Source organism: Lissotriton helveticus, chromosome 5_1 (genome assembly GCF_964261635.1).
Source record: "Lissotriton helveticus chromosome 5_1, aLisHel1.1, whole genome shotgun sequence".
Taxonomy (NCBI): domain Eukaryota; kingdom Metazoa; phylum Chordata; class Amphibia; order Caudata; family Salamandridae; genus Lissotriton; species Lissotriton helveticus.
The window spans coordinates 1,995,806,129-1,995,829,837 of NC_136065.1; the positions used below are offsets into that span (position 1 = coordinate 1,995,806,129).

Below are 23,709 nucleotides of genomic sequence, written 5' to 3' on the forward strand. Positions count from 1 at the left end.
CATGTCACTGTTCTGCTACGTGGGACCACTAATTGGTTAAGTGCTGAAGATCGTAGCTTTCTAGCAGGACTGTAAGGTATTAGGTGATCTTTAAGGAAGCGAGGCCCCTGATCCTGCATTACTTTGTAAACTATGCACATCGCTTTAAACTTTATCCTGTTTTGAATGGACAACCAATGGTAGGACCTTAGAGTATCTGAGATGGGTGCGAATTTTGGTTTTTTGGACAGCAGGCGTGCTGCCGCATTTTGTACCGTCTGCAACTTCTTTGTGACTCTGGATTGTGCATTCAGAAAGAGTCCGTTGCAGTAATCTAGTGAACTTAAAACCAATGACGTGACCAGGGTCTTGGCGGCTGTGTCAGGCAAAAAAGGCAAGATTTTCCTGATTATTCTGAGCTTAAAATGGGCCGTGGACGCTACCTTATTGGCATGAGCCATAAAGTTCAGCTGATTGTCAAAGGTAACTCCCAGATTTCTCACCTTGGGGGTTGGGCAAGGTGGGGTGCCAGATGTTGATGGCCACCAAATATTGGGCCACGGTGGCAAGAGATTGCCAAAGATGACGACCTCCGTTTTCTCGGAGTTGAGCTTCAGGCAGTTTCCTGCCATCCACTCACCGATAGCTATCATGCCTCTTTGGAACCTTTCTGCCACTTCCTGTCCGTCACCCTTAATGGCCAACACCAACTGTGTGTCGTCTGCGTACGAGGTTAGGCTCATCCCATGTGCCTTGATGACACTGGCAAGGTCCGACACATAGATGTTAAAAAGTGTCGGACTAAGGGATGAGCCTTGAGGAACCCCACACGGCAGCGACAATTTGGCAGATCGAAATGGTCCAAGAGTGACCGCCTGAGTTCTATTAGCCAGGAAGGAGGCAAGCAGGTCTCTCGCAGCGGAGTGGATTCCCATTTTTTCGACACGGTCGACCAAGGTCTTATGGTCAACCGTGTCGAATGCTGCCGAGAGGTCCAAGAGTACCAGCAAAGCTGTCCCTCCTTGGTCCCGGATGAGTCTAATATCATCCGCTGCCTTGATGAGGGCAGTTTCGGTTCCATGATATTTACGGAACCCAAACTGGGTATCATCAAGCAGATTGTTCATGGCTTTCTCTGTCAGTTTGGCCAGAAATGGAAGATTTGCTATGGGCCGGTAATTTTTCAAATCATTCCTGTCAAGATTTGGTTTTTTAAGGCTTAATCAATGTGTTTTTTAAAGCGTCTGGATAGGTCCCAGAGCTCAATATTATATTGCAAACGTGAGTGATAATGGGATTAATTGTGTCTGAAACCATGGCTAACACCGAAGTGGGGCAGGGGTCCAGTGCAGAGCCTGATTTAATGGACCTCAGTATGGTTTTAGTTTGATCGGTCGTTAGAGGTTTAAAACTCGTCATGGTATTACTCAGAGCTATCTGCGAGAACGGGGCAGCAGTAGTATTGGGTTCCGAGGTGAAAGCTTGATATATATTGTTCACCTTTGTGAAGAAGAACTCAGACAAGGCATCACATAGTAATTGTGATGGGGGGGGGGTTTAAGTCTGGTGTGTTACCCGATAGGGTTTTAGCTAAGTTATACAGCTGTTTGCTAGAATTTTTAGCTTGCTCTATATGTAGAGTAAAGAAGTGCTTCTTTGCTGTCGTGATCATGGTTTTATAAATGGCTAGCGCTTCTTTATATTTATTCTTACTTTCACTGTCGTAAGTTCGTCGCCAGTACCTTTCCCTGTTTCTCGTTAATTGTTTCTGTATTTTTAGTTCTTCTGTGTACCATTGAGCAGTCGGCGTACTTCTGTTCCTTGAGTGGGACTTAGTGGGTGCCAGTTGAGACGTGGCGTCACTCAGCCATTCATGAAATTGGTAAGTAGCCGTACAGGGATCATTAGATAGTTCAGGTTTGGTATTATTTAAAAGTATATTTAGATTGTTGTTATTTATGTCCTTCGATGCCTTGAAAGTGCCTGGCTTGGGATGGTAGAAGCTCTTATATTCACTGATGCAACAAGCAAGGCAGAATATGTGCTGTGTTGGCTTCTAAAGCCAAACCGAGTTGGTTCTAAACTTTGATTTGCATCTATAAAGGAAGTGAGGTCCTGGTTCATGGCTTTATCAATAATTTTTGCTGGAAATGGTAATCGGGTTATCGGCCGATAGTTGCTTGGGTCTGTTAGAGGGAGATTAGTTTTCTTAACTAGCTGTAATATAAGTGTAGTTTTTTTAGACTTTTAGGAAATAGCCTGTACTAAACATGTTTTTAAAGATGTCAGATAAGCTGAGATTGTTTCTGGAATCTGTTGAAGGCTTTTCAGGGTTGTTGGGAGATTGAAACTTCATGGATTTGGTAAGTCATAGTTCCTGATCGATTGTGAGTGGTGAAAACGATGTCAGGGATTGTGAACTGATTGAGGAGGGCATCTCCGGAGGAGCACGAGGTTAATGCGAATTTGGCTGTAAAAGCCGCATAGACCTCTTCCACTTGAGCCTGGAAAAAAAGTAGCTGGAAAGTTGCAGAAGGTCTGATTGGTGTTCGTACTTTTACTTTCTGAAGTGGGAGGACAATTAGTTTCTTTTTTTTTTTTACTTTATTTATACGTTTTTTAGTACATAAGGAAATGACAAAAAGAAAAAAGAAAAAACAAGAATTGGAGAATTACACAGGCATTACAGATAAGACAATCAAAATAAGCACTAGGTGTCAATAAGGCATTAAGGAGTCAGAACATCTGTTATACATAGCATGCTAATTGTTAAACAGCAGTATTACATTGACATGAATCCGAGATGGATAAGAAATAAGGGTCATTTGTCCATTACATCCTAGACTTACAACATAGCATCGATTTCTAACATTTCCGCAATATTAAACAAGAAGATGCGTAATTTCCGCTGGCAATGACAACGCAAATACCATCACTGAGCAATCTGTTATGCCTTACTGGTGAGTCTTTATTGTAACTTATGTCATCTATGCTTGCACCATCCAGTGTAGGTTACAGCTAGCTGACCTCAGAGTAAATCACTGCCTACATTGTCAGGGAGGAGATAGGTTCTGCACCCGGTGTCACTTCATTGTCATTGGGGGTATCTACATTGCTCAATAGATACATCTGAAGGGGCCCCCATATATCTTTAGGTCTGCACTTCAGTGGTAACGCATCAGCATATACAGCGCGTTGCTCTTGGCAGTGTATGATATCTGCTAGCCAATCCTTAAACTTCGGTGCCCTGCCTCGCTCCCAACGACATGCCACTCTGCGCTTGGCGAGCAATAGTGCTATATCCAAAAGTTTACGATGTTGTTTGGGTATCTGCATAGTGTATCCCAGCAACATAATCAGTGGGTCTTTATCAAAGGGACATCCAGTTATCGCCTGAAGAGCCGTATGTACTTCCGTCCAGTAGTCCCACACCCCAGGGCATTCCCATGCTAAGTGTATGAACCCCGCGCCTTCCGCCTTGCATCTCAGGCATCTATCGTCCTCTGACAACTGAAATCGAAGCTTCAGTACTGGTGTATAGTAAAGCAGTTGTAGGAACTTGTAGTGTATAACTTTTAGCCGGCAGCTCGCCGAAATTTGGGCAGTTATAGCACAGCAGTAGTGCCACTGTTCCTCTGTAATTTCATTACCAATATCCATCCCCCATTTCATGCGAGCCGGGCTATCGGCTTCTTGACTATATGTTCTGATGTCCCTATATAGTCTTGACACCCATCTGCGCCTGAGCACAGCATCCTGTCCAATGGGGCGACTATCTCGGGTTCAGTTGGGAAATTCGGAATCACCCCTCTCAATCCCTGCGAGAGGCGTATGTAATAAAATACATCAAGTGGAGTAGGCTGAAGTTCTTGGAACACTTGCTCCTTCTTTTGAAATTGTCCATCTTGGAATAGTTCACCCCACTTAACAATCCCTACACGTCTGCACATCGCTCGAAATCCCGATTCCTGTAAAAGTGGCATCTTAGGGTGATATGTGAGGGGCATCCGTGGGGAGTATACAAGTTGCACCTGTAACTTACGTGCTATGCGTCTCCAGGCATCTATCGTACACGATACAGTGGTGTGTTTAGTGTCTATCGCTGTAACTGGACCATGTATAAGGCCAGATAGTGGGAGTGGGTGTGCCACCCAGTCCTCTGCCGCCAATTGCGGCATGTATGGTGTAGGTGCCATCCAATGATATGCATATGCCCATTTTAGGTGCGGGCGCTTACCTCCCCAAAACAATCGCAATAATTCTGAACGCAGTGTTGCGAAGAAGAAGGCACCCGGATAATAGGGTATATTTGAGAATAGATAAAGAAATCGTGGTAAAACGACCATCTTCATAAGTGATGCTCTACCCGCTAAGGAAATCGGTAATGAGATCCAGCGTGTTATATTGTCTGTCAATTTGGTGATCGCCGTCCCATAATTCAATCTTATCGTCTCGTCCGTATCTGTGGATATCTGTATTCCGAGGTATCGGAGGTCCCAGCCACACCATTCGAGTGGGTAATCTAGCTGAAACTCCTTAACAGCTGCGGTGAGTGGAAAAAATTGTGATTTACTCCAATTTATTTGTATGCCTGACATCCTTCCATACACCAAGAACTCTCTTAACAAGGAGTTGAGGTTTGTTTGGGGGTCTTTGACGTACAAAGTTAAGTTATCCACATATAATGACACCCCTATTTGCCTCTGAAAGCAGTTAACAGCGCTTTCCTTATGTAATTGCCGTATCCGACAAGCTAGGGGTTCTATCACCATGGCGAACAGTAGGGGGGAAAGAGGGCACCCCTGTCGAGTTCCTCTTGTGATCGAGAGGTGTGCGGACAACCGTCCAATAATCAGGACTCTAGCGGTGGGTTGTGTGTATAACAATTGGAGCCATGATATAAACAATCTGGGGAATCCCATTCTATTTAGGACAGCGAACAAATCATGCCACTCAACCGAGTCAAATGCTTTTTTGGCATGCAGGAATACTGCAGCGACCGGTAGTTCGGGCGCTATAGTTTGTATCCATGAAAAGAGGGTGCATAAACTGTGGCTTGTGGAGCGCCCCGGGACAAATCCAGATTGGTCCGGGAGCACTATTTTGGTCATAAGTAGGGAAAGACGTGTGGCCAATACCTTGGCCAATATTTTGGCGTCGCAATTGATGAGGGACAGCGGAGGGTAAGAATCGCAGTCAACAGGATCTTTCCCTGGTTTCAGGAGAGATGTAATTATCACCTCCCTCATCGAGCAGGGCAATATTCCAATCTCCAAGGACTCTTCGTAAACTTCCTTAAGGACTGGGGCCATGATTTCTATATAATGCTTGTAAAATTCAGCCGACAGTCCATCGCTGCCCGATGCCTTGCCAATTTTTGCCTCTCTAATCTCATCCAACTCTAAGGGGGCCGCTAGAAACTGCCTGTGCAAATCACTTAGCCAGCATATATATCGTCGAAAAATTCTTCTATACCCTCTGTTGTATGCCCATGAATTGTGTAAAGCGTTCTGTAGTGTGTGTGAAAGGCCTGGAGAATTCCTTCCATGTCCCGGTGACACCCACCATCTCTTGTAATGACCTCCTGTGCAGTGTTTCCAAACCGAGGATGCCCGATGATTCCAGCTAGTGCTCGTCCTGGTCTTTCCCCTTCGCAGTACTTACGGGCTACCCAGTGTTTACCCCTAAACTTCACCTCTCTGTCAGCTTCAACTTCAAATTCCGACAATTTCTGCCTAAAGTCTTTATGGAGTCTACCATCTTCTTCCAAAGCCTTCAACTCTTTCTCCAATTTGTGTATAGTGCCCCTGATGTCTCTTAATATCCCGAAGCTCTTAGCTATACAGAACCCCCTCACTGCCACTTTAAACGCCTCCCATATCATCTCCACACTATCCACTGAGCCCTTATTCCGAGGGAAAAAACTAGCAATTTCCTCCTCCAATTCCGTGCTGAAGGCGCTGTCCAGCAGGGCTGTGGGTTGCAATCTCCATGAAGGTCTGACTCCATCATACCCGGGAAGCCGCAGCTGTACCAACACCGGACAGTGATCCGAGTAAGTTCTGGCTAGATGTAGGGCCCTACCCATGTCTATGCTCAGACCTTTAGAAAGGAAGCAATAATCTAAACGGGCCCACGTGTTGGTGTGTGATGTGAAATGTGTGCCCTCTTTCTTCTCATCGTGCAAGTAACGCCAGCTATCAATCAATCCTCCCTCTTCTATTATACCACAAATAGCATCTTTGGATTTCATATTATATTGCATACAGCCATCCGCTCTGTCTAATGTAGGATTCATTGCCACATTAAAATCCCCACCCCAAAGTATGTGCATTGATCCGATATCAACAACTCTCCCCCACAATGTTGTACAAAACAGTTGACAAAGGTAATTGTATCAGTACCAAGCCTACCCCATAGTATAGCATATCTTCCATCTGCATCACTAAATTCTCCATGTTTGGTAAAATGGAGGGTCTTTTTAATCAAAATAACAGTACCTCTGGAATAGGAAAAAAGCCGCCCACTTACTCGCAAAGGTATGAGCCAGCCGTGGTGCTAGGTGTCTCTTACAATAATGCTATGTTCACACGTTGAAGTTCTAAATAAGCTAAAACATTTCTGCCTTTTCTGGCATCGTTTAGTCCTCGGACATTCCAGGAAACAGTTATGTTAGATGTTCCATTATTGTCAGCCATAACCGTTTAGTATCGTATTAAGCATGTCAATGAGAAATTCCACCTGTGCCCCACCCATAGGACACCTCGAATGCCTGTAAATATGGATGTGTGTCTTGCCTTTTTCCTTAAAGTACCTGTCTCTCCCAATCTCCCCATGCAGTGGCTGATTTTCCTCAGTCATAGTGGCCTTTAGGCAAGTATGTCCTGGTAGGTGTGTATTCTGCCCCGCCTCATCCGATAGCATCTTCTCTTTTGCTAGCAAGTTATGTAACCCATTTGCGATGTATCTATAATTGTATCTGTCTCGAATATGCACACCGTGGCTTTCCACTGCATCATGCAATGCCATGCAAGTCTCGATGAAACCCTCCCCTCCCCCTGAAGCTTCCCCAACTTGCCAGAGTTCCCATCCCACCCCTCTCCCACAAAACTGCTTAAACACCCCAACATCTGCAGTGCAACAAACATAAACATTGGGTATTCCCTAAGGGAGACATCCAAGGTATGCACATATCCACCCCCCTCACCTCCGCCCTTCCTCCTGTTCGGCCCTACGTGGGCTTAGTCAAGTGAGGGGGGTGTTGCCTGGAATACATTACCACCAGCAGTCCAATATTAGTCCATGACACTCTCACCCTACATCGGCTTCCGTTCTCAATAGAGGTCCATCTGTAGATCACGAAGTGTATGGTATTAGGTCATCTCGGCATCACGACGATCAGTACGACAACTCAGAGATCATCCTCCAGCAACTGCTCGTTCTCCTGCCTGTCTTCATCTTGATTCCTGTTTCCTTGCCGTGCTTGCCGCAGAGTTTTCAAATAATCTTCCACTTGTTGCGGATTTACGAAGAAGTGTTGTTTGCCTTGGTGGGTTACTCTCAGCTTCGCTGGGTACAAGAGTGCATAGTCAATCTTTAGAGCGCGGAGTTTCTTCTTAACCTCCAAAAATGTACGTCTCTGTTCCTGTACTATTGGCTTAAAGTCAGGGTAAATTGAGAAACTGACGCCCTCACATGATAGCGTTTGATTTGTGCGTGCTGTCTTTAACGCCACATCGCGGTCCCGATAGTTGAGGAGTCGTGCAATGATAGGTCTCGGTGGGGCCCCAGGTTTAGGTCGAGGTCCGAGCGAGCGGTGCGCTCTCTCGACTATAAATTGCTTGGAGAACGCCTCATGACCAATCGCAGTAAGGAGTATCTTTTCCACATACTCCTCCATTTGCCCCGTGTTGGTGGACTACGGCACGCCTATGACGTGGATGTTATTGCGTCGGCTGCGAGCTTCCAATTCCTCATTCTTGGCAGCAATTACTGAGGATATTGTCCATTCTTGTGAGTTGTGTAGTATGTGAGGCCGTGGTATCATCATTATCAGAAATCCGTCTTTCTATTTCGGTGATCCGCTCTTCATGTACATCTAATTTTTGTACGATAGCGTCCATCCTAGATGACATGCGGTCTACTTTATCCACAACTGTGGCGAATCCTTGTCTCATTTCCTGTACCAGCTGCTGTATATCCGTGGTGGAAGAGCTAGAACTCGCTCCTGCCGTAGATGGGCTTTGTGATCCTCCAACATCTGATGCGTTCCTTGTCCCTTTTTTGGCAGTCGTGGATTCAAAGGGCAATTTAGATTGTCGGTTGTCGGGTTTACCCATGGTGATTCTGTTGCTGGGACTAGATGCACTCGACGGCGTTCGTTTTGCACGTGCTTCGCGGGGAAGGCCAGAGCCTATATTCATGAACACAGTGTAATTCGTCTATAGACCCTCGATGAGGATGCACTCAGAGTTCCTAATTAGATGACCTCAGAATCTACGTCCCGGCTGAAGGATGCCGTCATGTAACCTTGCGATCTACAGAATGTTCCACTGCCCAGACCTGCGGTATCTACGATATCGCTGTCATGAAGGCGAGGATGCAGGAGCAATCAATGTTCTGTCCACCTCAACCTCAACAGATCCGAGGGGAAGATAGCTGGTATATCAACCACAATAAGAGTAGTGTATATGTGTGATCTGTCAGTGCCCGTTCGCTGTGCAGTTTCTCAGTGAGTATCGGTGAATGGGGCGTCCCAGTGCTATATGTTTAGGAGGTCATCTTGCCTTCAATTGTGTGTATGGATGCAGGTTGTCTTTAATCCGAGCCCCCCAAGCTGCACTGTCTTGAGATTGAGTGTAGTGTCTCTCCTTGACCTGTAAATGAGGTGTCTTATAGCAGGTTGGCGCAACCACACGCTATTCGTAGCCTCCGCTCAAATGTATTGGCACTCCGCACGTGTCTCCGCAATTTTCACAGGCTCTGCGAGGTCGCCACAACCGCAAGCCGTAGCATTAGACCGTGGATCGGCCACTACTGAGCACAATACCCCAGCAACCTTATTGTTTAAGCCGGGCATCACCTGCACGTTAGCCTTTATGAGCCCTGCCAGCGGACCATTTACTTCAACCATGCGCATCAGTGTCTCATCTCACTGTCTATAATTGCGGTCGAGGCAGATATCTTTACCGCGGTATCTTTATCGTGGGGGATCGCAAATCAGGCAGCAGAGGTCACACCGGGTCAACTTCCGCGGCAGTCCAGACGCAAAGCGGATCTGCAGCTACCCCTCTATGTGTGACTCTCCCAAATCTTGCATGTAGTTACGAGTGTTTGTAGTCCCTCTATTATGGGTTCAACCTTCTCCCCATTCGATGGCGATACGGCCAAAACCAGCTCAGCTTCCGGTCGCGCTCCGCGTCCCTGTCCCGCCGCTTTACCTTTCTTCTGTTTTATTCAACAAAACTTCTTCCCAAGGTATTGGACAGCAGTTTCGTGCCACTCCGGTACCTTTTATGCTGTGTTAGCAGGAGAGGCGATCTGTCCCGAGTTCACTGCGATGATTTCTTCCACCGGGCCTGAACTTCCGGCGAGGATCCTCGGTGTATCGTAGCTCTCGGCTGCTGCCCCCTCGCACTCTCAATCGTTGGCGTTGCTGTCGGTCAGAAGCTCCTTTACTGCTTTCTCCATATTGCCACGTCGGATCTGCATCAAACTTTCACCGAGTTTAGAGATCTGTGCACTCGACCCTCGGATGTACTACGATCAGGCTGCAATGCTGGTTTTGTAGGATAAATTAAGGATTATTATTCCAGGCGTGCAGGAGCCTAACTCACGTGCGGCCATTCTGCATGTGCGCCCTCTAGCGCCCCCTGACAATTCGTTTTTTAGGTCGAGCGTAGCGAAGGACCTATTGTTTTTACTTTCGGGTGGAATCGGAGACAGCGTTGGTGCACGAGACTCGCTGTCTCAGATTTGCCCTCGAGGGCGCGCACGGCGCCGTGCACATCCCCTGCCTCCCATTGACATGCTCTCTCAATCACACACAGGCAAAGTCACGCATGCGCACACACATTTCCACGCGCACACACTCACCCCTCCCGCCCCCGCACCCCCCCACCCCCTCCACACGCAGGGCTTAGAATCACACACAAACCCGCACACACACACCCTCCCAACCCCACTCACCGGGCACACGCAGGGCTTCCATCACTGGGGGGGGGGGCGGGCACCGTCAATGTGCCCCGACGCCCCCCCTCACCGGGTCTGTTATACTCCTCTCGTCCTGTTCCTCCCTGTGCCCAGACTCGGCAGTCCGCTCCGTTGTTTCTCCGCCCCTTCCTTCCTTCGTGCGTGTCACGCCTCTCCTTTCTCCCGGCCGGAAATTCGATTTGCGTGTCAGGTCTCGTCTCGTTTTGTTTTGTTGCTGGCTTGTCCTATGTGTTCTTTGCCGCTCGTTTATTTTGCAGACTGGATTTGTAGAAGACTGGGCAGGGTCGGAATTCTCCCGATATTATTGTAGAGAATGCGCATAAGAATACCTTTCATACCAATGTATTTGTGCAGCTCTAAAAGGTGCGTTCGAAACATTATATTCGTGTCACCCCATTTAAACTAACTCTGTTGTCTAAAGAGGTTTTTGTGAGACTGTACGCTATACAAAAGATGAGATAGCACTGAGATAGCACTTAATAAGTGTCCGGTCGTGATATTTGTTTTGTATGATCCGACAGAAGTGATTGTTTCATAATCCGTGGAGTAAAACGTCTTGTTTTCCAAAGCAAATGAAAATAGATTACACTCTTATCAGCACAGTTACAAAATAAAGATGAACTCGAAGTTATTTAAACCAAAATTGAAAACGTATTGCGAAAAACCACATTATTTAAAAAAAAAAAACGATAGTAATTTTATTTGTGTGCCTGCGTTTGGGAATTTTATAAATTGAATATAATATGCTTCAGGGTCTATTTACACTTCATGCACATTGGCTACCGGGATGTGCCACCTTCTACGGGCGCAAGTACAGCACAATGGAGTTCAGGGACAATGGCGAAGTGGTTTTTGAAGTGAACGTTGTTTCTAATTTAATTAGTGCTACAGGCATTGAATAAAATGATGGAACACATTTTGGAGTCGGTTTCTGAGGAGTAGGTTGTGTGTAATCGTGACGGTAAAACACAGTGCTTGCTTCCTTTTATTTTCCGTAATTTCACTGACTCTCCAGCCTCCGTACTTTTCCTTGGATTTGGGAACTATACCATCACAGCTGATGTCAGCAGGGAGCGTGAAACTTGCTGATGTATTTTAGCAGTGAGATATCCGATGGAACACATTTTGGAGTCGGTCCCTGAGGAGTAGGTTGTGTGTAATACAATAGGTCTCGCATTTACTTGAGTTTGAGCTATTGGCTTTGTAAATGACAATGCCTTATATTTGTTTTTAAAACCAAAACATAAAGGTATTGTCATTCACAATGCCAATAGCTCAAACTCTCGCAAATGCGAGACCTATTGCATTGCAAATGCTTGTTTTAAAAAGCGCTCTAGTAGTGTATTTGGCCGTTCCAATTTTATTTGTGAAAGGACTATTTTTCTTCAAAGATCATGATTTTTTATTCTTTTAAAGTTTTTTTCTATCGGTCTCTTTCTCTGACATTATAGTGATGTCTTTATCTTCATTCTAGCCTATCACCCAATTATTTTTGAGTTTTGAGTCTATCTGAAAACCACGGTTCCGTGGGAGTTGGCCTGTGATTTGTGGATTTTTTTTTATTCAGGGTGTAACTGATTCACAGCGTTGTTTAACCAAGTGTGCTATTAGGAGACAACCTGGTCCAAGTTATTTGCATACGTTGTTTTTGTCCTATTGAGGAACATATTTAGCTAGTCTGGGTCAAGTTCATGCAAAAGGCACATTGTTTTCATTTAATGGGGTTGGGTTATGGACGGCGCATTGTCTGTTAATGTAATATCAGTCATTACTGCTGAATCGTCGGACCGCATAAGCGGTAGTTCTTTCCTAAATTTTATGGAGGGGTTTCTCTGTAAAGATCCCGCCCCGGGTATGGCCATCCATATGAGTAGGATCAGGTACTATTTGATTAAGGCGTAGGCTAGTCATGATTCCTATTAGGGTTTCTGAATATTTGTGAAAACCAATCTCCGGGTGGAAATTAAAGTCGCCTAGAATGGTGTAATTCGCAGTATTAAATCTGGATTCTAGTTAAAGCTAAAATTCTGGGTATTTACAGATCCGGGGCCTGACGGGCAGTAAAGAAGAGGGCTTTTAAAGGGGTTGTTTGGGTAGTGTCGAATTTTAAATGAAAGGGCTTCATACTCTGCATTATGCAAAAGGGGGGAGAACATGGCAATGAGTTTGTTATTATAAATTATCGCCAGGCCCCCACCTCTTGTAATGGGTAATTCTAGTCTGATATATGGTAGCCTGTGGGTATGGCGGCTCCCAGGTCTGGCCCTTAGAAAGGCCAGCCCATGTTTCAGTGATGAAGGCGAGGTTCCAGTTTTGTTAGTGTCTGTAGAATTGCTAAACTCGTTAATTAAAGTGCATTCAAGTGGATCTTTTATAATTACCTTCTTCGTGGTCGCTAGTTTGCTTGAGGGAGTGTCTCTAATTTAAAGGGTGCAAAGCGTAAAGTTGCAGACCAGACATTTTGTGCTACCCAGATTCACCTGTGGTTGGAGAGTAGTAAACGAAGGTCTCTTTCTGGAGGTTTTTTCAGCAGTTCCTCCCTTGTGTAGGTTATATTGATGTTGATATTGGAGGAAAAAATAGCAGCGGGGCTGGCACTGGTCACTATCTGGGCGCAGACAAGCTTGCCTTAGGTCCACCTTCAGCGTGCCAGAAGTGCGCATTCACGGCACGGATGTGCTATGCCCTTGGATTTGTATTCATTGACATTGTGTGTCTTTGACCATTTATAGTGCGGTATAGAAATATCATATATGTTCATACATACATGCGTCTCTCAATAAAGGTCCATTCCGATTATTGGGATCTCTTTTTGTATGTACCTTGGTGTTCTAATCCTCATTTTTCCCCGTAGTTGATGCTCCATTTTTTATTTCCTCTCATATATCTCATTCAATACATAATTCCTCTCCTACTGTTACCTTCTGAACAGTTGGGTGTTTGATAGCATCTCCACTTTTCTCTTTCCAAGGTCTGAGAATATGAAAGCTCAGCGTATGGATGGTGATAAGTTAAAGAAGAAAGAGGAGACAGACTTGGAGAAGGATGTGGACCTGGAGAGAAAAATATTGGAATCATTGGGTGAGACATCACAAATTTGTCATTAGTGTGGTAAGAAGAATGTCCAGTACACAATAAATGCCTGTATTTATCAACTCACCAATACATTCAGTTGGCATATGAGATATTTCGAAGACACGAAAACCTTAACCTATAAAAGAGCGTAAGTGAATCGAAGCAGATAATAAAATGAATGCAATAATTAGGCACAACTTTATAAAGCATGCCTACGTTCTTTGAAGATCTGTAAAATACCTTGTGTTTATTTACTCAATGGTATGGACTTTGGAGTATCAGCCTCATAAGGAAAAGCGGGAATGAAGAGAGTGGTCTGTGACTCATTCAAAGAGAAATAAATTCAAGTAAAGACTCCAACACTGGTATTTAATCCCATGTGCATGCCACTAAGCTTATGTAATCAGAGTTATATTATATTTGCATAGCTTGAATTTCAGAAGAAATGGATTGTCCGACAGCTCTCACCACTCTTGCAAATTAGACATCTACAGGGTCCTTCCCTGGTTGTCGGACGCACGTAACTTACATAGAGTTCTGCATATTCATGTTTGTGATATTAATGTAGGGCCGCGCTACCCTTCTCAAACTCATTGTACATAGTGTTTCTGTTTGTTTAACTGTAGGAATGCGCTAACCTTGTACATAGACTTGTAATAGTTTCACCTCCTTAGAGGAGTATTCTTTATTGTACTTTAAACATGGGATTCCTAATACTCGCTCTCAGGGGTGGTTCTTTTTGGAATTCACATTGGACATTGTATCTTGTCCATTATCTATGTGTTTTCTTATACCTGCTCTTATGGTTGTGTCTTTAGGATCCGTGATTGAATTCACCATATATACAGGCTTAATTTGGGGCCCATATCGTGGAGGTAATTGGAGTACACCACACCGAGGGGATGGGAAGCTTCGTCTCCTGTGCAGTTGGTGACCGCAGGCACTTCCCCTCACTAGTAGTAACCGGTCGTGTGACAGTGGTCAACGGCCCATTGTGAATTTCAACACCTGTGATGCCTGAACAGCACCAGGATTAGGTTAGTGTCTCCACTACACCAAGTCCATTAGTACTAAGAGTATCGCAGCGCCATAGTAATCAATACTCTCTACCCCCAGGTTGCCCTAACCCCGTCCTGAAGAAGACTCGCAGCAGAGGTCCAAACACACCCTCTTTGCGTAAGCCGAGTTGAAACGTCGACACTCTCTACCCACACGAGGCCTGTACCTGTCTGCCCGCCCTATATTCTAAAGATGCATGATTGAATTAAATGTATTATTGTAATAACATGTCTGTTTATGGACAGGTCTCTCAACCCTGGTCTCCATTACCAGTTGATTGTTATGAATAATCGAATTACTTTTGCTTAAAATCTGTGATCCTCGCCTTCTCCAACCCCACACGAACACACCCTACAACCCTTTTCCTTCTCCAATTTTGCAACCTATCCACCTTTTGAATGAAATTAAGATTGTATCCTAACTTTTAGAATCCATTCATTGCAGATGAATTATGCTTCTCTGGTGCTTTATTGCTGTTTTTTCTTCTAAAATTCAGGGTATGCAAATATAATAGAACTTTGATGGAATACGCTTAGTGGCACCCACATGGGATTAAATACCAGTGTTGGAGTCTTTACACAACAGGTTTGAATGCATTTCTCTTTGAATGAGTCGCGGACCGTTCTCTTCATTCCCGCATTGTGCCCAGATCCGGCGTGACTTTTTGGGTTACCCATTATCTATAATGGTCAAACGGAAAAGCGGCATTTGACCGGTGACCTCTTCAACACAGGAAGTTCAGTGTCTGACTTGACTCCCTCTCCTGATACATTCATGCAAAACTTATTTAGTTGACCCCAACTTATAATAAAAGTTAATGTTAGATTTAAAGTAGACAAAAGATAAACAATTGATGGACGAAATGCAGAACAAATCAAAACATTCACCCCCAATCAAGAGATCTGGGTTAAATCCATCATTCCTTTGCTCACCATGCCACCCCAGTTTAGACCTGGCCATATGCAAATCCGTCTTGACCATGTGCCTCATGGGAACAACACTCCGTCCATCATCCCCTTTGCTTTTGCTTTGCTTTGCTTGCTCTAAGTTGGCAGGGTATGCCCAGACGTAGGTCCCTTGCTCACTTTGCCACTGGATTCAAGCTAGCCTGGCTGATGATGGCTGATTAGCCAGAAACCGGTTCCAGGATGCTTGGTTCAGGTCCAGGGAAGACATGGCTTGACAGTTCGGACTGGATTGTTCCCATGAGTTACAGGGTTAGACTGATTTGCATATGGCCATATCTGAACTGGGGTGGTGGAGTGAGCTAAAGAATTATGATGGATTAAACCCAGATCAGTTGACTGGGGATGAGTGCTTACAATGTTCAACACTTCGTTCATCATCCCCTTTGGTTTTGCTTTGTTCGCCCTAAGACATAAAGTAGATGCATAACTTGTGTGCTATGCCACTCTCAAATATTCTTGGAGCCAGATTCAGAGGAGAGATGTCCCATCCCCCTCCTCTCAGTAGCCTGTTCTTTGGTCTTGAGCAGAAAATGCCCTCAACTGAAAAAGAAACTCCCAGTATATGGTGGATATTATGAATAGTGTTTTCCCCTTAAAGCAGGTGCTTCTTTAGGAGGTTTGGCAGCCAAAGTGGTGTCAAACTCGAACTGTGGCCCACTAATCCTTAAATTATCCGCTTAGGGCCTGATATATAAAAAGGTTTTGCACTCACAAGGCCTACAATGAACAAAATTTCAGGCTTTGAAAGTGTAAAAACCGCAGTGCCCACACTTATTTATATTTTGGTTTTATATTTGTGGTTTTGTATAATGCCGACTCCACCCTTATGGTAGCAGAGTGCATCACAAAAGTTGTAAACTCAATAGTAACAATTTTAGTAATTTGCCATATCATATTTACAAGAGAAAGGTCATTATGCATGAGTAGGAAGCACACGTAGGTCAGTTATAGTATATACATTATATAGACGTAAATGCTTACAATTTAAATATACATACATTTGTTTGCGCTTCCCATTAACAGAATATGGTCCCATTAAGGGTGTGGCCTTAATCTCTATGGATTCTTGAATGAGCAATTCCTATGTAGAACTTGTCTGATACATTTTAAAGGGCAATATACAATATCGAGAAGTATTGATGAAATAGAACAAGTCTTCCTACAAATTCTTAAAAAATGAAAAAGTTACTGATAACATGTTGGGTGAAATTCCACATTTGGTGCTCTCCCGTCGTTTGAGGGTTCTTTCTTTCTACTAGGATACACGTATGGGTTATTTCTTTTTACAAGGATAAGGGTGTATGAACTACAGTTCTGGGTTGATGTCTCTTAAGCTCGTTGTTGGACTTCTTCGGTCTATCTCTCTATCATCTCCTGTTGTCATGGAAAATGCTGTACATTTCTCTGGTCTTCGCATTTGCGGAGCTTCGATGACTGGGACTATAGCAACGCCTTTGTCTGGGTTTTGCACGCTCATCTTTGGTGCGCGCATCTCGGGTGCCAAAGGAACACCACAAGGCACAGCCATCCTTTGTGGCAACAACCCCTCAGCTCCGTCACCACTGCCGAAGCCAGCGCAGAAACTCTGCTCAGATCTGAAGCTTCAAATGGCATGGAGGACAATCCTGGCACCAAAAAAGTGCTGGGCCCACATAGTCCTTTGACCCACTTGTCACCAAAGCCCCTATCAGTGGCAGGATCGGGTGACTTGGAGCAGCTGATTCTTCAGTGTTTACAAGGATAACTCGGTGTCTTCCAAAAGCTACCATTTATGCACCCACAGACTGGGAGGAGCTCTACAAAGCTGCTACCCAAGCCTTAAAACACCCTCCCACAGACGAGGAAACTGAAGTTTGAGGACAGATTTCCTTGGAAGCCACACCTCCCTCTAAGCAAAGAAAGTAATTGGACAGGGACACTAGCCAACTTCCTGCATCTCCTCCTGCTCCTACACCTCCTACTCCACTTGATTTTATGTCTCTGACTTTAAGCAATAAATGCAACACCATCTCTTGACTCTGCCGTTCAGTGGTGAACATCTCTTCAGAGCATAGGAGGATCAGATGCTGAAGAAGTTTAAAAAAGATAAAGGAGAGGATCCTTTCATAGGGCCCAATACAGGGGAGGCAGCAAGACCACTTTGCCAGACTAGCCAGCCTCTTACCAATCGCAGCAGACAACAATGTGTGGTTACTCTAGAGGAGGTTACAGAGGTAACTACACTAAAGGCAGGGCCAAAGCAGCTGCCTCCACAAAGATGTGACTCTTCTCCACCCCACCCCCATCACACTACACCTGTCTGGTTAGATTTCCGGGTGTTCTGCTGCAGTGGAAGGAATAACCCCCGACCAGTGGGTCATCTCCATCGTACAACACAGTTACTGCCTAGAGCTCACTGCATCTCCAAACAACATCACACCCTGCTATAAAAAAGGCAGTACCCTAAGTCGTATTCTCCACCTCAAGCCCTATCAGAAAATGTTCATATGGTCACACCACTGCTGTAACAACATGACTTTATGATCGCTCTCGATCTGAAGGATGCATAGTTCCACATAGTCATCCATCCTGCTCACCACTGCTATCTGCGGTTTGTGGTAAGTGCCCAGCATTTTCAGTTCAAACTAAAGCCTTTCGAGGTCACTTCAGCCCCCAGGGTATTTAAGAATGTCATGCTGTGGCAGCCACTTACCTATGTGTTTCCTTACTTGAATGAATGGTTGCTTGGTTGATCAAGAGTGGAAACAGGCAACAGCATATTTCACGCAAACCATGCTAATACTTATTTATAATCTGGGCTTCACAATACAGGTGTAGCCCTTCTTGGGTGCAGTGCTCAATACATTCACTGGGAATACTTACCCCAGCCAAGAACAGGTCAAGCTTTCCAACTGTTACTGGAATCTTTTTCAGCCACATCACCACCTGACCGAATAATAATGCAACTACTTGGAGCGATGGTCTCTTGCATGGCCATAGTTCCCCACGCAAGAATACATGTGCTTCCTCCACTGGAGTGCCTGGCAGCACAATGGGCAGAGCCTGTATGGGAGGATCAAGTGATGATATGGGCCACCAACACTCTGCATAGATGGAACAGAAACCAGCAGTTATGGAGCAGGCACTTTCTAAACTCAATTCCCAGTGACTATCATGAGGGACGTCGCTGTTTCCGGGTGAAGGGTGCATCTTCAGCAAATTACTGTTAAGGGAATGTGGACACCGCACCAACAGGACTCCCATATCAAATTCCTAGAACTACTGGCCATTCAACTAGCACTCTGCTTTCCTTCTCCCAGGTTCAACACAAAGTAGTCCTGCTAAAGATGGACAACATGATATTCAAAACCTGGGAGCCACACACACTCTGTAGCTGTCAACACTGGCACAGAGCATTTGGCATTCAGCACTTCACCACAAGATACATCTCCTAGCAGTGTACCTACCAGGAGTGGGCAGAGGATGAAGGGCACATCTTAAGCAACAGACCTCACAGGGTATGTGGTCACTGCACCAACAAGGATTCCACATTAATTACTTAGAACTACTGGCCATTCAGCCAGCACTCCAAGCTTTCTTCCCTCTGGTGCAACACAAAGTAGTCCTTATAAAGACAGACAATATGTTGTTCAAAACGTAGGAGCCACACACACTCCTCATTTGGTGTTGGACACTTCACGACAAGATGAATCTTCTAGGAGAGTACCTGCCTGGATTGGACAGCGACTTTACAGACCTGGTAATCAGGATGCAGCATCAAGCCCACGAGTAGAAACTCTACCCACAAGTCCTACTCCTTTATTTCCATTGTTGAGGGTTTACCGATATCGACCTCTGAGCCACCACCCAATACGCAAAATGATGCAGCTTCGCCTCCAGGTTTCCACACCCACAGTCCATAGGTAATGCTCTTTGGATGAACTGGTCAGGGATATTTGCCTACACTTTTCCATCTCTCCCACTCCTTTTGTACATGGTATGAAAGCTTCTTCAAATATCCCTCACTCTTGCCCTGGTGGTTCCCAGATGGACCAGACAATTTTGGTTTACGACCCTTCTAGTGCTGTCAGCGGTTCCTCAGGAGAAGCTTTCAAACAGGCCGCACCCTCTCACACAGAGCCACAGTTTAATCACACTTCTGAGCTGCAGGTAACTCAATTTAGCGATCTGGGTCCTGAGGTCTTAGAGTTTAGTTATCTTCAGGTATTTCAAGAATGTATGAGGTACCTAGATGCACCAAATTAGCCTGTTATGTAGCCAAGTGGAAAATTGCCTCCCAAAGCACATCAATTCACTGTTTGATATTGGGTTTCTTGTTGGCAGAGGTATGCACCCTATTAAAGCGGGAACCACAGTCCTCATCAGGGTCAGTCAGATACTCACCATGAATTAATCTGTACTTGTCTTCTTAGTAGCTTGGCACAGAGCAGGCAAGCTATCTTAAGAGACCATGGGTAAAGTATTTGTGCAACACTTCAGACAGTAAGACAATAAAAACACAAAAAGACTCCAAACCAGTTTAGAAAAATAGATAGTTTTTTTATAAAATCCAATGTGTAAAAGTCAAGATATGAATTTTTAAAGAACAAAAGTCAGAATAGGGCTTAGAAGCAATATCCGGCCACACTGGCCTAAGGCAAAGTGAAGAGTTCAGGCAGGCCATGTACAGGGCCTGCTGAACAAAAGTACCTTGATCATGGTCGCAACAGTGGGGGTCAGGTTAGCGATGCTTCTTTGTCAATCCCACAGTTGAGGTGATAAGACTCTTTTCTCCATGCAACAGTGGCGATACACCAGATTGGAAGATGAAGTGCTGAGTTTGAAATGCGTTGATTCTGAAGCGGTTGCACTATTTTTCTCATGCAGTTGAGGGGATGAGTCTATCGTCTCACTGCAGCGGAAGTGGTTCCGATGTGTCTGTTCCAATGGCGATGCTCTGATTCCAAGTGAGATGCACCGGTTCTGTTTCTGCAACACCTGCAATGTGTTGGTTCTGCTCCACACAACAGAGAATGCATCTGTTCCATTAGAGCAAGCACCTGGATCCACTTCCAGGGGACTAGGCACAGTTCCTTGGGGAAAGACTTTGATATCCCTGAGTCTTAAAATAGGAGGCAAGCCATCATGAGGAGGCAAGCCAGCATGTCCTTGGAGATCACTCTGAGTTCAGGCAAGAGTCCAGTTCTTCATCAGTAGGGCAAAGGATAGCAGGCAGTAGGGCAGCACAGCAGAAAAGCAATTCTTCATAAGCAGCCGTCCAACAGAGTGGTAGTCCTCGTAGCAGCACAGCAGTCCTTCCTCCTTTCAGAGAGTTTTTCACAGGTCCAGTAGTGTCTGATCTGGTGGGGTCAGAGACCCAGTACTTATACCTAGCTGTGCCTTTGAAGTACAAGTGACTTCAGGATAAGTAAGTTATTCCGTATGTGGCATGTGTGGCTGTAGTGGCAGATGCCCTGCCAAAACTGTATAGCAGTACCCCAATGAGCGGTGGCTAGCTGGAGGATGCAACCTTTCCATGTTGGTGGGCTAGGATATATTCAAAGACCGCAACAACACAAGTAAGACGCATTCACGAGCAACATCGCTTTTTGGCTCACAACACCTGCTTTATTTTCAAAGGGCCTGTTTTTCCGATAACTTGCACATAATAGATGCAGTTTTCTCACAAGAGCATCTTTTTATCCTATGATGCAATTTTTAAGAGCATGGGCATTTTTGAGAGCAAGACTTTACTAAATATCATGATGTCCAGTTTGAACTACATGATTTGGCTGCATAGATTCTATTTGAGTTAACCTCATAGAATATGGTGAAAAATAAGAAGTTACTTCTCTTTTCTCTTTTTTTCAGACACATTTTAAATTCACCCATTACTGATCGGGAGATTACACATATTATATCCAGTGAAAGTATGGCATTCATGATTTAATCCCAACTAAGCGCAATGACCAGCCAATATTGATTACATTTCTCATTGGCAATTCACAGATTTTCCTTCACTCAGAGAAAATTGCTAAATCCAAGTCACATGTTGACTCACCAACCTAATTAGTCAATAGGTGATGGTATCCATTACTTTATTTTGGGTGTATGTCTGGATATAGTTCTTATTAGTTGAAGTTTTGTGACTCCTTGTTTTTCTAAAAATGTTTTGCCTTGGGTCTTAGATCTTCACACTACTTTACAGTCCTGAAGATGCTCTCACAGAAACAGAACAGGGATTGAAACGTCAACACTTAACCCAACTTTCCTTTTAGTCGTAGTTAAATTCACTTTTGTGTGTCTAGTTCTTATATGATGGACAGACTCATTTGTTACAACCTGAGAAGTGGGTTTACATGCATTGACGACTAGTAAGCCAATATAGATAATAATTACAATTACAATGTCTTATCAATGCATCCGTAGATTTTCTCATGAACACCCAACATTTTATGCTTCTGATCTTCAATATAAATTTGATAGAAAGACATACTCGTTTGTTGAAATTATTTTTCCAGATAAATTAAATATACAATATGCACTTGATTTACGATGCCATGTTTAGACACTATGTATATATAGTTGATACATTGGTTGAAACCTTTTCTTAAAACAAATCCTTTGTTGGCACTATTACCTATTTAATTATATTTCTAAAAGTGGCATTTCTAAAAAAGCAATGATAAATTCAACTTTGCCAGCAAAGAGTATTTATCATTACCATTCCAATGATATGACATTATGACAGAGATACTTCTTCTCCATCAGGAATTACAGGTTATAATTGTAATAAAAAATTACCAATTTTGACCTATGATAGGGGTAGGCCTCACAGTAGTGAAAAATGAATGGGTGTGTTTTTCACTACCAGGACATGATAAACTTAAAAGTGCATGTCCTACCTTTTAGTTACACAGCACCCAGCCCTATGGGCTTGACCTTATTGGTGACTGATGTGTAATTAAAGTGGGGGTTTAGGTTTGGCAAGGGGCTTTAAATGCCACGTCGACATGGCAGTGTAAACTGCACACACAGGCTCTGCAGGGGCAGGTCTGAGGCATGTTGAAAGTGCTACTTGTTGGGTGGCACAATCAGTGTTGCATGCCCAATAGTAGCATTCAATTTAAAGGCCCAGGGCACAGGTAGTGCACTCTGCTAGGGACTTACAGATAAATCAAGTATGGCAATTGTGGATATGACAATGAGAGAATGTTTAGGGGAGAGGCACATGTACTTTAGCACTGGTTGGCAGTGGTAAAGTGCTGAGTTCTAAGGCCAACAAAAAGAATACAGCCAAAATGAGGTGTACGCAGGGAAAATGTTTGGGGGAATACCACCCTAAACTGCAACTCAAACCTGTGGTCCAGGATGTAGTTTGCTACTTTTTTCATTTCTAGAAGTCTGGTTTAGCTTACACTTCCCATAGCCTTCATCTAGCTATAATTGCAGCTTCCTTGCAAAACAGGGAGCACTTTTCATTATTCAGAATCCTTTAATTAGGCTAGTCATGGAAGAACTCAGATGAGTTATTACACTTAGGGTTCCTTCCATCCCTATATGGAACTTCAATATTGTCCTTAACCAGCTCATGGGCCCTCCTTTTGAACCCTTACACTAGTGCCCACTACAGCTTCTGTCGTGAAGGGTAGCCTTCCTTGTAGTTACCACACCTTTGCAGCGTGTTAGTAAACAAAAGGCTCTTACCTTGTAAGAGCCCTTCACAGTTCATATTGATAGGATTGTTCTGCAGACCAACTAAGCTTTTCTTAAGACACAGAAACTCTTTGTTGCTTTCACCAAGTCGGATAGAGCCAGTTGGCTTGTCAGATATCCAAACTAGCTAAATTAAAGCTGAAAGAAAGTTGGCTGCCACACCCATACCAAAGTCCACTCCCAAGAAGGACGTCTCTGTGGCTCTCCTTGGCAGTATCCCCATAGCTGTCATATGTAGGGCAGCTACATAGTCCACTCCACACACGTTCAGCAGACGTTACTGTTTATATGTCCTAGGCTACAACATGCAATGGATAGCCTACCAAGTCTGTTCAGTCTTATGCAACCTCCTGTGGCTGGCCAACACTCATTGGGTCGCTGCCTTACAGTCTAATCGGAGCATGTGTATCTAAAGCCACACATGCCATGAAAGGAATAAGTTATTTACCCTGTAAGCATTTGTTCATGGCATGTGGTGCTGTAGATTCACATGCACCCGTCCACCTCTTTGGAAGCCTTTGCTAGTTGCAGATATATGTTCTCTTTCTTCCTTTGGCATGGCCATCTAATCTTCCTTTCATATATTCCTTCTTCATCCACACCTAGTGTGCAGAGAACAGTCAAACAATGGAATTGATAACCATGCACATTACCAACCTTAGAAGGAGTCACTACACAGCTTGCCTCAAAAGACTTCTTTGAGGAAAGATAAGTTTGCAAA

General features: G+C 44.4%; 1 protein-coding gene across 1 annotated transcript in view; it reads left to right on the top strand.

Annotated features, from left to right (window-relative positions):
- The window catches only part of LOC144753940 (E3 ubiquitin-protein ligase TRIM11-like), a 277,392-nt gene that overhangs the window by 166,967 nt on the left and 86,716 nt on the right, over positions 1–23,709 (top strand). The window contains exon 5 of the mRNA XM_078641467.1: positions 13,163–13,272. Coding sequence (XP_078497593.1) covers positions 13,163–13,272 — 110 coding nt within the window. The remainder of the gene's footprint in view (positions 1–13,162; positions 13,273–23,709) is intronic.